This window comes from Glycine soja, chromosome 2 (genome assembly GCF_004193775.1).
Source record: "Glycine soja cultivar W05 chromosome 2, ASM419377v2, whole genome shotgun sequence".
Classification (NCBI taxonomy): Eukaryota; Viridiplantae; Streptophyta; class Magnoliopsida; order Fabales; family Fabaceae; genus Glycine; species Glycine soja.
Window position 1 is genome coordinate 42,099,498 of NC_041003.1, and position 12,113 is coordinate 42,111,610.

At 30.1% G+C, this 12,113-nt stretch overlaps 2 protein-coding genes across 2 annotated transcripts; both read right to left on the minus strand.

Annotated features, from left to right (window-relative positions):
• Window positions 1-232: 232 nt before the first annotated feature.
• On the minus strand, window positions 233-3,241 carry LOC114395400 (beta carbonic anhydrase 5, chloroplastic-like). Its single transcript, XM_028357178.1, has 10 exons — window positions 3,116-3,241; window positions 2,871-2,998; window positions 2,676-2,731; window positions 2,080-2,232; window positions 1,942-1,990; window positions 1,716-1,829; window positions 1,547-1,600; window positions 1,235-1,317; window positions 1,032-1,137; window positions 233-710 (listed from the first exon to the last, which is right to left on the minus strand). Exons 1-10 carry the CDS (start codon window positions 3,129-3,131, stop codon window positions 510-512), a joined length of 960 nt encoding a protein of 319 aa, XP_028212979.1. The 5' UTR covers window positions 3,132-3,241; the 3' UTR covers window positions 233-509.
• A 4,724-nt stretch (window positions 3,242-7,965) lies between these two features.
• LOC114395410 (transcription factor bHLH30-like) lies at window positions 7,966-9,463 on the minus strand. Its single transcript, XM_028357188.1, has 2 exons — window positions 8,942-9,463; window positions 7,966-8,665 (listed from the first exon to the last, which is right to left on the minus strand). Exons 1-2 carry the CDS (start codon window positions 9,170-9,172, stop codon window positions 8,132-8,134), a joined length of 765 nt encoding a protein of 254 aa, XP_028212989.1. The 5' UTR covers window positions 9,173-9,463; the 3' UTR covers window positions 7,966-8,131.
• Window positions 9,464-12,113: the final 2,650 nt, after the last annotated feature.

Genomic DNA, 12,113 nt, shown 5'->3' on the forward strand with positions numbered 1-12,113 from the left:
ACACGTGGAGATTCATGAAGCAATGAAATGTCTTGATAAGACAATGGTTTGTCAGAGTTTTTTTTATGGATAATATTAGTTATTAATTTTTGTTAATTAGTAAGAAAGATTTGAATACATCAAGTTTTTTTTTTTCTCTCATCAACCATCAAATCAATTTTATAATTTCGTTTTATATATATGAATTTTGTATGGTATCTGAATGGGAACAATGGTAATGAAAAGCCAGATGTAAAGAAAGAGAAATGCCAAGCCCTCTAATGCATAGTATATATAGAGGGGAATTTTTCTTCTGATTTGTGTTGCTTCCTAAAACAATAATTTATACCGTAGCTTCCTTAAATCATGACAAAGTTGCATTCAGAATCAATCATTTAATTTCTTTGATTCATTTTCAGGCAGAGACTAACATCAACATAAGATTTATATAGTTGTATAATGTATGCTCAAATTGAATTTGACTTCATTGTCATGAATGTTATGTTTCAAGCTTCCTGGTATAGCAACAGTCAGCACCAGAATTCTTGTTCTTTGACAACATAACTGCTTCCTTCTTCAACATTGCATTGTTTAAAATCAAGGGTCCATTTCTCAAAAGAGCAATTAGAGAAATTATAATATCCTCCATGTAGAGAAAGCAACTCTTTTCTCACTCTATCTTGTATCCAAGGATAGCTGAGCAAGTTCAATAATGATTGGTTAATAGATTCCTGTCAAAAATTGAATGAGCATCACCTTAATTGCCTTCAGAAACTAGAATTTACTTGGTGCCACAGAACTATTCTAAGTACAACCGATTTTGTTTCACAGTATTCAAGTCAAGTTCTTAGTGGCAACCTTACATATAGTGAGTTTAGATAATATACAAGAATCAATTCTACTCCCACAAAATCTCTGTGATACCATGAAAAAATAGAACTATTTGTTGCTTTATCTCTATCATGAAAAATTAACTGATTATTTCTCACCATGAAGCTAATCCAAACACACTAATAATTTGGCTGAGCATAATGCAGTTACATGATGGATACCTTCTCACAGAATTTGCATTGCTGATCAAAGCTAAGATGAGCTGTGGCAGCTTTTGTCCTTTGTTTGGCAAGTTTTCCATTGGCAACCCACTTGTGTATGAAGTTTCTAGAGGATATGAACAAACTCTAATGAGAATTAGAGATATAATAACAACTGTTTTAATGGTGAAATAAAAGTTTTGAGGTGTAGCAGTTAGCAATACCTTGATTCTGCATCTTCTTGCATATTCATCAAAGCTTCAATTCCAGCGCAGCTACTATGACCAATGACTAATATATTCTCAACCTAAAACATTTCAACAACCATTTTGAATTTTGCAGTTATATAGGGCATGCCCTAATAAACATACAAAATCTTCCAAGTATTCTTCCACCCCTTTCATAACAAAGGGATATTCCTCAATCAAACTCTCAGTTTAGACATTTATTTCCATTTTCTGAAATTCTTGTTTAGGAACTTACAGAGAAATGTATGTTTATTACAACTTACAAGCAAGTTTTATAAATAAGTGTACCTGAAGAGTAGTTACTGCAAACTGAAGAGCAGCATTACATTCTGATGGTCCATTCTGCTCTCCAATATAAGAAAAAAAATGAGAGAAAAATAGAAATTCTCAATACTTTGAACTTTGAAGCTCCCATTAGTTATTTAGGAAGGAAAAAAAGAAGCAATTCTGCAAATACCTTCATCACAGGAACAAGATTGGCAATGTTACGTATCATAAAGACTTCTCCAGGTTGGAATCCTAATATGTTAGAGGGGCATACCCTAGAGTCTGCACAAGCAATCACCATAAACTGTACTTGGATTTATCAGTTAAAGACCACCATACCCAATAAATTAAGCTAAAATGTGATAGTTTTGTACTACAAGAAAATTAAATGGACTAGGTAACCTGTTTGCTATCACCTTAGGAAATTGAGCTTCAGCAAGAGCTTCAAAATGCTCCAACTCTTTTCTGTCTTTAAGAAATGTAGCTTATAAGACATACTAACAAGAATAAACAAATTTTTGCAAAGCTGAAAAAATGTACAACCAGACTCTTACATATATTTTTGGCTCTTGAAACTCAGAAACCTCTGTTTCATCAAACCAAACAAGTTTTGATAGCTATCAATTTCAGCCATATTCCCTTCATCAAGACCTTTGATTTCTTGACCGAGTCTGACACGATTACTATGACTTTCTGGTTGTTTCTCTCTACAGTTAACGAAGACAATTAATTGTAATAATCAAAGGTTACTTTCCATCCAAATCATTCAGCCAAATTCACAATTTGCCACAGATTGGTAAATGTACATATAAAACAATAGTTTAACCATCAGAATTGTAAGAAAAAGAAAAAAGTGCAGTTATCTTTCCGGAAACATAAATTCACTATAATTGAAACTATTTTAGACTCACATCAGTTTAAAATCTAATAGCAAAAGTGGCTGTTAATTAAAGTGAAACACCAAAAGCTTCAACAAAATTCATGAAGAAAAAGTGCAGTTATCTTTCCGGAAACATAAATTCACTCTAATTGAAACTATTTTAGACTCAAAACAGTTAAAAACCTAATATCAAAAGTGGGTGTTAATTAAAGTGAAACACCAAAAGCTTCAACAAAATTCATGAAGGTAACATCACCAACTTCAACTTACTTGATCGAAGGTAACGATGCTGCTGCACGGCAACGGTCCATTTGTACCCAATCCATCTAAACAATCCAACAAGACAAGAGGAAAGCAAACAACAATACATCAGAACCAAGCATTGAAACAAACATATAAGAAAAAAAATTAAGAAAGTAATGTTTGATTAACTGCTTAACATAGGACAATATTGGAGAAACTCACAATTTTTGGCCAATGCCTTGTTATGGAGGAGCTGGTTGGAGCAGAAAAGCGTAAGCACCCACATGAGTCATAGATGTATGAACCAACTAAAGGTGCCTTAGAACAGAGAAGAGAACTTATTCTGGACCCTGTAATATGCATCAGCAATGAAATTACAATATTAACTTAATTACATCAAAAAAATTAAAGCAACAACATTTGCGGACAAGACAATTGAAAATTGCTAGGTGAAGCAATGTACTCACTAATTGGCCAAACCATCTCTTCTCCTCCAACAAATTGTGACTAGTGACTACAAAATGCAAACTCCCTTTGAAGTACAACGCATGCCATATTTATTCTTATATTTTATTATAATTAAATTAATTGATGTATTATAAATTTATGGTTAAATGTTTATTTTATTGTCTAAAACCATGAAAGCAATCATATATGAATCGGGATATGATGACTATAAAATGAAAAAAAAAATCTCTTTAAATATTTAATATAATATACTCAAGACTCAAATTTAAAATTCTAATTAACCTTCAGATAATTTAACGTGGGTTATTAATCAATGTTTTGTGGTTATTGTTTAATGTTTATGATCGTGGGTATTCATTGCAAAACGATAAGGGTGGGAAGGATGACATGGAAAACACTCAATAATAGAGACTTATCCCGTGGTAGTTACACGTAGCATGTGGTTATCCCATTTTGTGGGATTTCCTTACAACCAGACATACGGTATGGTATGTTATGTCTATTATTGTCTCCACTCTCAAGTCACTTTCATAGCTGGCAACGCTATCAACTCTTTTAATTTTTTATTTTTTTCTTTGACCAAACTCTATCTGCTCCTTATGCTCGTGTGATCGTGTCAATCGGATTACAAAATTTATGTACAGAAAATTATTTAATAGAGATAAAAAAAAAAAGTGAAGAGATAATGTGTGTAATTTAATGATTGAATAATAATACATAAATTATTTTTTATTTTAAACATTTAATTAATATGTTTTATTTTTTTTCCTATCAGATCAAAATCCTATTATAACCATATTTTATAAAATACTTTAATTAGTTTTTAATTTTTTATTAGGTGAAAAATCATTTAATTTTTTATTAGGTAAGTTTTTTTTAGAAACTTGTAAGTAACTTATAATATTTTTTGAAATAGTATTTGAAGTAATATTTTTTAAAATGTTAGTTTTCAATTTTTTATATTTATTTATTTTTATCTTTGATATACTTATATATTTTCTTTATTATTTTTTTAAAATAAATTATAATTTTATTTTTTTATCATTATACATTTTTATTTTAATAATTAGTTTAATCAAATATTTTTAATTTAATAGACTAATTTTTTAACTTCTAATCTGGTTAGTCACCAGGGACTGAACTAAGTTAGTGACTGCTTCCAAGATGAAAAACTCTGTAAGAAAAAATAATCTGCCCCCCTTAATATTTGGCTCAATGCCCATTAAAATAAATCTATTTGTAGCTTGTGGGAATGGGATGGTCGACCATGTATTCTTTGTTAACCTTTTTTTATTTATAAGAAATAAGAAAGAAGCCTCTAGTTTTTATCTTCGGTCCTCACAGTTTCAGTAAAAAAAAAATTGGGTACTCTCACAGTCTCAGTTTTATATTTATAAATAATCTAAAAACAATTCAAGTTTTAACCTAACTTTTTAACTTTACGGACAATGAAACTCATTTCCTTATCCCTGTCTATAATATATGCTAGACACTTTTACTCATAAGTTGTAATTGACTTGTTAAACAACTAAAATAAATTTTAAAAAAAATCTAATTGTATGAATTTTATATGCTAAAAGTTGAATTTAATTAAACTTTATTTTGAATATTATTTTATTCTCAATTTTTTGTCATACTTAAAAAAAATCAATTAAATTTTATCTTAACTTATTAGATTATTTTTTAACGTTATTTGTTTGTAAAAATATTTGCAGTCATATTGTTAATGTTACTAAGAAATTTTCACCCCTAGTTTTTTTTTTTTTTGGTTTCGTTCTTACTGCTAATTTTTTAGCTTTCATTTAATTTTTTAGTGACTAACTCTTTAATTAATTTGATCGAACATAGTCTATTTTTATATTTTTTTTTCTCTTGCTTTTTCTTCTTTCTTTATGTATTGAATAACATATTAGATGTTTATCAAATATTTTTCTTTCACGAATAATATGATAGAGAGAGGATAAAAAAATAATATTATATGAAAAAATTGTATGATATTATTGTATAAATAAGTCATCTCAATTAAAAATGTTACTAAGAGTTCACCACTCAATATCTGTATTTGGTTTGGCATTAGATAATCATAGACTTGCGTTAAGTATGAACCAAGTAATATTTGTTTTTTTTTTGTTTTTATTTATGAAAGTCATGTTAACTTATAACATTTTATACAACTTTTTTTTTTGTGTGTATCCCTTTTTATAGCATTATTTATTACATTTTCTTTTCTTTTTTCTCGTTTTTCCTCTCTTAGTTGCACAATTTTTTTACGAACTTAATCATATAATTTGTTATATGAATTGTTGTAGAAATAACATTTCTTTTAAAGAAAGTTGATATCAATTCACGAGAAAATGTGCTTCCTCAATATAGATCTCTGTTGGAAATAGAAGATGGAGCAGCCTTTGCTTAATAATAAATCACCTCATTAGTTTGTTACCCAATGTTGATTATACACTCGATTCACATCTATGAATGTTAATCCTCAAAGTAATAGTCACTTGATAATCAATCCCTAAAATCATGCAACCAAACTGTCACAAGCATGAACACTGTGCGTGAAGGATACTTAACGTAATATGCAACTAATATTTTGAGCAGACATGACAATGTGATGATCAAGAGTCATTAAACATGTTACTTCTTTATAAATACCTCATTACAATCTTCACTAGGTACACACAATTTTGACATATAATATTGTTACTTTGTTTAATGACTTCGTGTTGTAGTTTCTATAAGTAAACCCTCTTACATATGTAGAAGATCACCATTATCACCGACCAAAAATCATTCCTAGAGAAACTCCATGAAATAGTTATTTCGAGGACACATCTAAACACATATTGGCATAATTATTTAAAACCTCTTCAATATGAAATTTTACTTCAATATGATATATTTGATAGTGTTTACAAATAAAAATAATCATATTTTTAAAAAATTTGTTAAATTTTAAATTATTTCTTTGAATAAAATTAATCTAGTGTCAAATATAGAATTCTATATTCCCATCACCAACAGCTTTTTTCACCGTAAAAGTGTGTTTCTTCTTAACAAAAGAAATAATTTGGTTAAGTTGTTAAGCTTTTAACAAATTTAATGTATATAATCAATTAAGTAAATTGCATAATTAGTTATGTAACTTTATGGGAAGTCACCTAAAAACAAATTATTGTTTAGTAATCACCTAATTAATTATACTATATAAGCATAATTGATTATGTTATCAATAACAATCCACAAGAATAAAAAAGGATAGAAATATCTATTATGGAAACTTCTTTCTTCATGTACTATAAGTGTTGCATACAGGTTACTTTCACTCCCATTTTATTTCATTTTGTGATGAAAACAAAACACCATGGAACCCACCTTTATTTCAAAACTTTCACCTACCTTTCACCCAGACCAAACATTCATATCCTACAACTTTCATTTCTTTTCGGCTACAATCACTTTCATCGTTTCATCCCTCTAAACCAAACATTACTTTCAGAGAAGTGGGGTAATAGTAAATCAAATTATACTACACCCAAATATTCTTTTAGAAAATAAATTATGTAAGATTTTTATAAAAGTCTGGTTAGTTAAGAAAAACCTTAGATTTTAGGTCATTTAAAAAATAAAAATAAAAATGCCTAACAAAGCTTTCCTATTTTTTTTTATCTTTTTTATAAATAAAAAATGTATTAAACATGTTGACCTATGTAAGCAATTAAGCCTATAGACCTATTAAATATGATAGTTTATGATTTCAATAATTTTTTTATTAGTGTTTACTAGCATTCTTCTACTCAATAGGCCAATATCTATATAACTTCACTTTTAATTTCTTATTTCATTATATGCATTTCCAAGAAATTTGAGTTAGCAGAAGAAAACTCACAAACCAAACACAGGGACCGGAACGTTATTGGCACTATATATTTTCTGAAAAAAAAATTAAAATAAAAAGGGGGGACGGGAGGAGTTAAATTTGGAATGGGAGTAAGTAGTTAACTTCATCATAAATAATTACTTAATAAAAATAAGGATAAAATATCAAAAAAAAATTATAAACCAAATGCGATATTCCCATTATAATAACTCGGAAAAAAAGAGGCACTCGTGTCTCTCCAATTTTTGAAAAATTAAAAAAAAGAGTAAAATAATAGTGGGCAGTTTTTATGAATAGTGGGGTGTGAGTTAGTCGAAGAAAGAAGTGATAGTGATAAAAAAGAAGTTTAAAAAGATAGTAATAAAAATAAAATAGGAAAATAAATATGAATACCAAAATATGTTATTCCCTTTATATATATTTATAAATATCCTCATTAAGTTATTATATTGGAAGGACAGAAACATTGTGTCTGTCTGTCCACATATTTTTAAAACACTATTTTTTTTAACTGCGGACCCCGAAATACTATTAAACTTTAATTATTTTAATAATTTAATTTAGTTTATTTGGCATGAGAGTCTACAAAGGAATAGTGAGTGTAGTGAATAATTTATAGTATACTGTAGTTTAAGAGTAAAATAATGAGTAATTTAGAGAGTAATTAATTAAAAGGTAAAATACTCTTTTAAAAAAGAAAACTAATAGGGAGTATTTCCTTTATTTTAGTTACAGTCTTATTATATAGATGTACTAGGAGAAAAAGGGGCACATAATGTCTCTCTACATTTTCTTCAAAAAATAATAAAACATAAAATAAAGGAGAGAATGAAGAAGTTAAATAAAAAAAAAATAAGAATGTAAATGTACAATTGAGAGATAAAACTTCAGTTATAACATGAGAAGGGTTAGTTATCGTGTGCAATTAAGTAACAAAGAAGTTTAAAGAAAAATAGAGATCAAATAAAATTACCACAATTATATATTATTATAAATTTTAGATTTTAGACTATGGTATAGACTAAAGCATCATGCCTATATAAATAAAAAAAAAAGGCATCTCCAAGATTACCAACCCGAAAGCTAACTAAGCATCTAATTATTTCTTTTACCAAAAAAAGAAACTAATTACGAATTAGCAAAAGCTCCCATTCCTCAGCAAGAAGTCAGAGTCAACCTCACTACTAGGCGAAGCACAGCAATCCCTACCCCGTTTCTGGCCCAGAATGACTGGGCCCATTCCAAAGCCCACCAAAGCCCGATTCTCCACCACAGCCTTCAAAGCCCGTTCCAGCGCCCCAACCTCCTCTTCTTCCTTTTCCCACTCCACCACCACAACACTCTTCGTCCTTCCCCCAACCGTCATCATCTCCGCGCGAACCGCTTTGGCCCGAACCGACCGGATCGCTTGGGACACGTCCCGGTTCAGACCGGTCCGGTCCCCGCAGCACACCGTCGCCTTCACCCGCTTCGGTTCCCCGTCCTCGCCGTCACAGTAACTCACCGTCACCTCATCGCACTCCCCCGGAAACGGCCATGCCTCCGACCGGACCGAACCCGGTTCGCCGCTGCGCGAGGAGTACGAGTCCCCGCACGTCACGTCATCGGCTTGCTTCCTCAGCCGCTTCACGTGCTCCACCACTTCCCCCAGCAACGACGCCTTGTCCGACTGCAAAACAACACAAAGTTTGAATTTACCACCCTGCCCTCCAACCATGCAAAATAACCTCATATTCAATTCACATATCATTCTTCTATAATAGTAATTCAGTACTATTTCATTATAGAAATTTAAACTAATATACTTTTCAGCAAGATGAGAATTTTCTTTTAGTGTATATCAAGGTTTTTAATTGTTGACAAGCGTAAGACGACCGCATTAACCGTATTTTAACAAAATTGTCAATATAATTTTATGTACACACAACAAAACAAGAAGAAGAACCTTGGCGGCGTTAGGAAGGAGGGTACGTAAGGTGGAGAGGTGAGAGTTGATTCTCTGCCTGCGTCTCCTCTCAGCTTCCCTGTGACTCTTGCACGCTTCCGTTGATTTCCGCTCCGTTTTCGATCTGGCGCCGTCCAACTCCACCGCCTTTTTGATCAGCGAACTCTGAGCATGGCCAGCGTCGTGGTCTAGCCAGCTCTCGAACCCATAGAATCTCCGAAACGGAAGCATCTTTCTTTCTTCTTGTATCTTGCTGGCGATATATATGGAAAATGATGATTTGGATTAGTGTGTGAAGAATGTGATGTAATAGTAACAGTAATAATAATGATTTGTTAGTGTCCGTTGTAGTTGGGGTGGTTTAGGTATACGGTGTACGGAGTATTGGGTAGCAGCTTTTTAGGTGAAAACAGTGTGCGTACGTGAGAGAGGAGGCGGAGGGGTGAGGAATGAGAGAGCAAACTTTGAACTGTTGTGGAAGAATGGGATCCCAACAAATGAGCAGGGTGCTGCTACTTTTCTATTTTGTTGCAAAATCAATCAATCAATACATAAATAAAAGATAAATGATCAAATCTATGCTGATGTAATAATAAATTAATTCTTAAATGATGTAAAATATAAAGTTTATTTTTAAATGTATAAATAATATTATTAATTAATTTTTTTGTTAAATCATGTTATTATTATATTATAATGTTTATAGAGTAATTTGATGACAAATTATATTTTTGAAAATTAATTTTATATTAAATTGTAAAATTTAAAAATTTATTTATTATTAAATTATTTAAAAGATTAATTTATCATATTTTTTATATAGTTATAGATTAAATTTGATTTTTTTTTATTAATCAGCATTAATTTATTAATGTCTCACATAAAAAATTTGCTATTTACCTATCAAGAAATAAATAAAATGGAAATTAAAGAAGAAGGGAGGGTTGCCCGAGGTGGAAGAAGTGAAGGAATGGGAATGAGAAGTATTGTGTGAGGAAATGAGAGTGACCTTTGAGAGACCGGGGAATAAATTAGTGCCTGTACATGTATCTACGATGAGAGACAGAGAGTTGCATGCTCAGAAATCACTTATACATATTTTTTTTTCTCTTGTTTGTTTGCAGACAATGAAGTATCTTAAGTCGTGGCTTTTTCAATGGTGTAATGTTATCCTTTTGGAATTAATTTGACTGTAGATTTGTTGGTGCTAGGTGATTGATATTTTATGTATGTGGTAAAAAATAAAGTTGAATCTTTTTCCTATTTTTGAATTGTGAGAGTAAGTATGAATTGAATCAATTTAATACAAATATTACAATTGAACTAACACATTCAAAATTGAATTAATAAAAAGTGATTTTTTAAAAAATTAATCGATTTTAAATAATTTTAAAAGTTGATTCTATATGAACAATATAGCTTATATATTTATGAAATTGTTAATACTTTAAGTTTTAATATAATTTTGTAATTAACTTCTGATTTTCTTATTTTAAAGATTGATATTATCAAACAGGTATGTGAATCAGTTAGTTAGTGTGAATTGTTCTAACTTTATCAAACTTCACTCTTAAATATACAAGTGAATTAAATATTTGGAAATATGCCGTAGAAGATATTCATGGCTTATATACCCGCAAAAGTTAATGTCATTACTAATTGAAGACTCATGAGATAAGAAATATGATAGTACTGTATTTTAAATTATATTATATATTTTTGAAGTTTATTTAGTATTTAGTGTCTCATTAATAAAACAATTTAATCAAGATGAATTCTATTCTCAAAATCACTCCAATCTTTATATATATAGTAGTATTAATTAGATCCACAACTAGTCATTCAAACAAAATTTTATATTTTTCTATAACATTATCATATTATATTATGTTATTAAAATAGGACCCCGAATCTAAAAAAGAAAGTACTCCATAAACTATTAATGGCTCATATAATTAAGAAAAAAACCGGTTATTGAATTGAATAATACTAAAAAACTGAAAAGTCCTCATGATACAATATATCGGGGCACACAATTGAATGATGTATCTCCAACGAGGAGTTAATAAAATGGGGAATAAAAGGATTAGCGAATAAGAAGAAGTAGAAGACTTGATTACTACCAATGCTGGCAAAAGAGGTGGGAAAGGGATAGTGAGAGGGTGAAATGTGGAAAATTATGGAGTGAAGATAGTGGTGGTGTTGGGTGCAAAAAGGGAAAGAAGGGGAATAATGCAATCATTTTCAAAGGGGCAAAAGGAACTGTTACTTAATAGCTAGCCGGCGCCGACAACTTTGTTGAGGGAATCAAAAACGGGACAGGTTTTGTGAACTTGTGATGATGTGCTAAGCCGACAACCTCTTTTGGATCGCTTGTTCTGTAATAATCTGTATTAGAGTAGTGGGTATTTGCATACTCAGTCTTCTCTACGTATCGCTTTCACACTACCCACTTTTTTGCCTCTCTATGGTATCTTAATAGTATTAATTACCATTTCCCAAATCTATATAGCAATGTGTATTGTTCGTAGAATATACTCAGTTGCATACATGCCCTCTTCTGGCCAAGACAACGATTCAGTTAATTAATTGTTACTCTTTACTTTTTGTTTATCCTTGAGTTGAGGGGTTAAAAGGAAAAATACCAATGAAAAGTGAATGGGGGTTTACACTAGTCATACATGCATGGATATATGTATTGCATGCATGCTAGCTTGCATTTTTTTTTTTCATGGTACACATTTGGGGCTCAGAGATAGTAGTTTTTTTTTTTTAGCCACGTTTTAGTATAAATTGTGAATTTCTGCGATGTCTAGCATCACTTTATCATTTCATGTACATGTTATATTAATCCCATATATATGACCTAGCGCCATGTTTATAAAAGAGAAAAATTATAATCATTTATTCATTTTCTTTTCTATCTCATTTTTTTTTACTTTTTCATATTATATTACTTTTTTAATTTGTATAAATCATAAATATTTCCCACCATAATAGAAAATTCTTAATCAAGCAAAATAAGATCATAATTTATGGACGATAAAACTTTTTTTCAAAATATTTAATATAAATTGTGTACTCAAAATTTAAACTCACAAAATCTATAATTAATCTAAAATAATCTTACAGTGGTTAATTTACATGCATTTTATGATATTATTATATTACT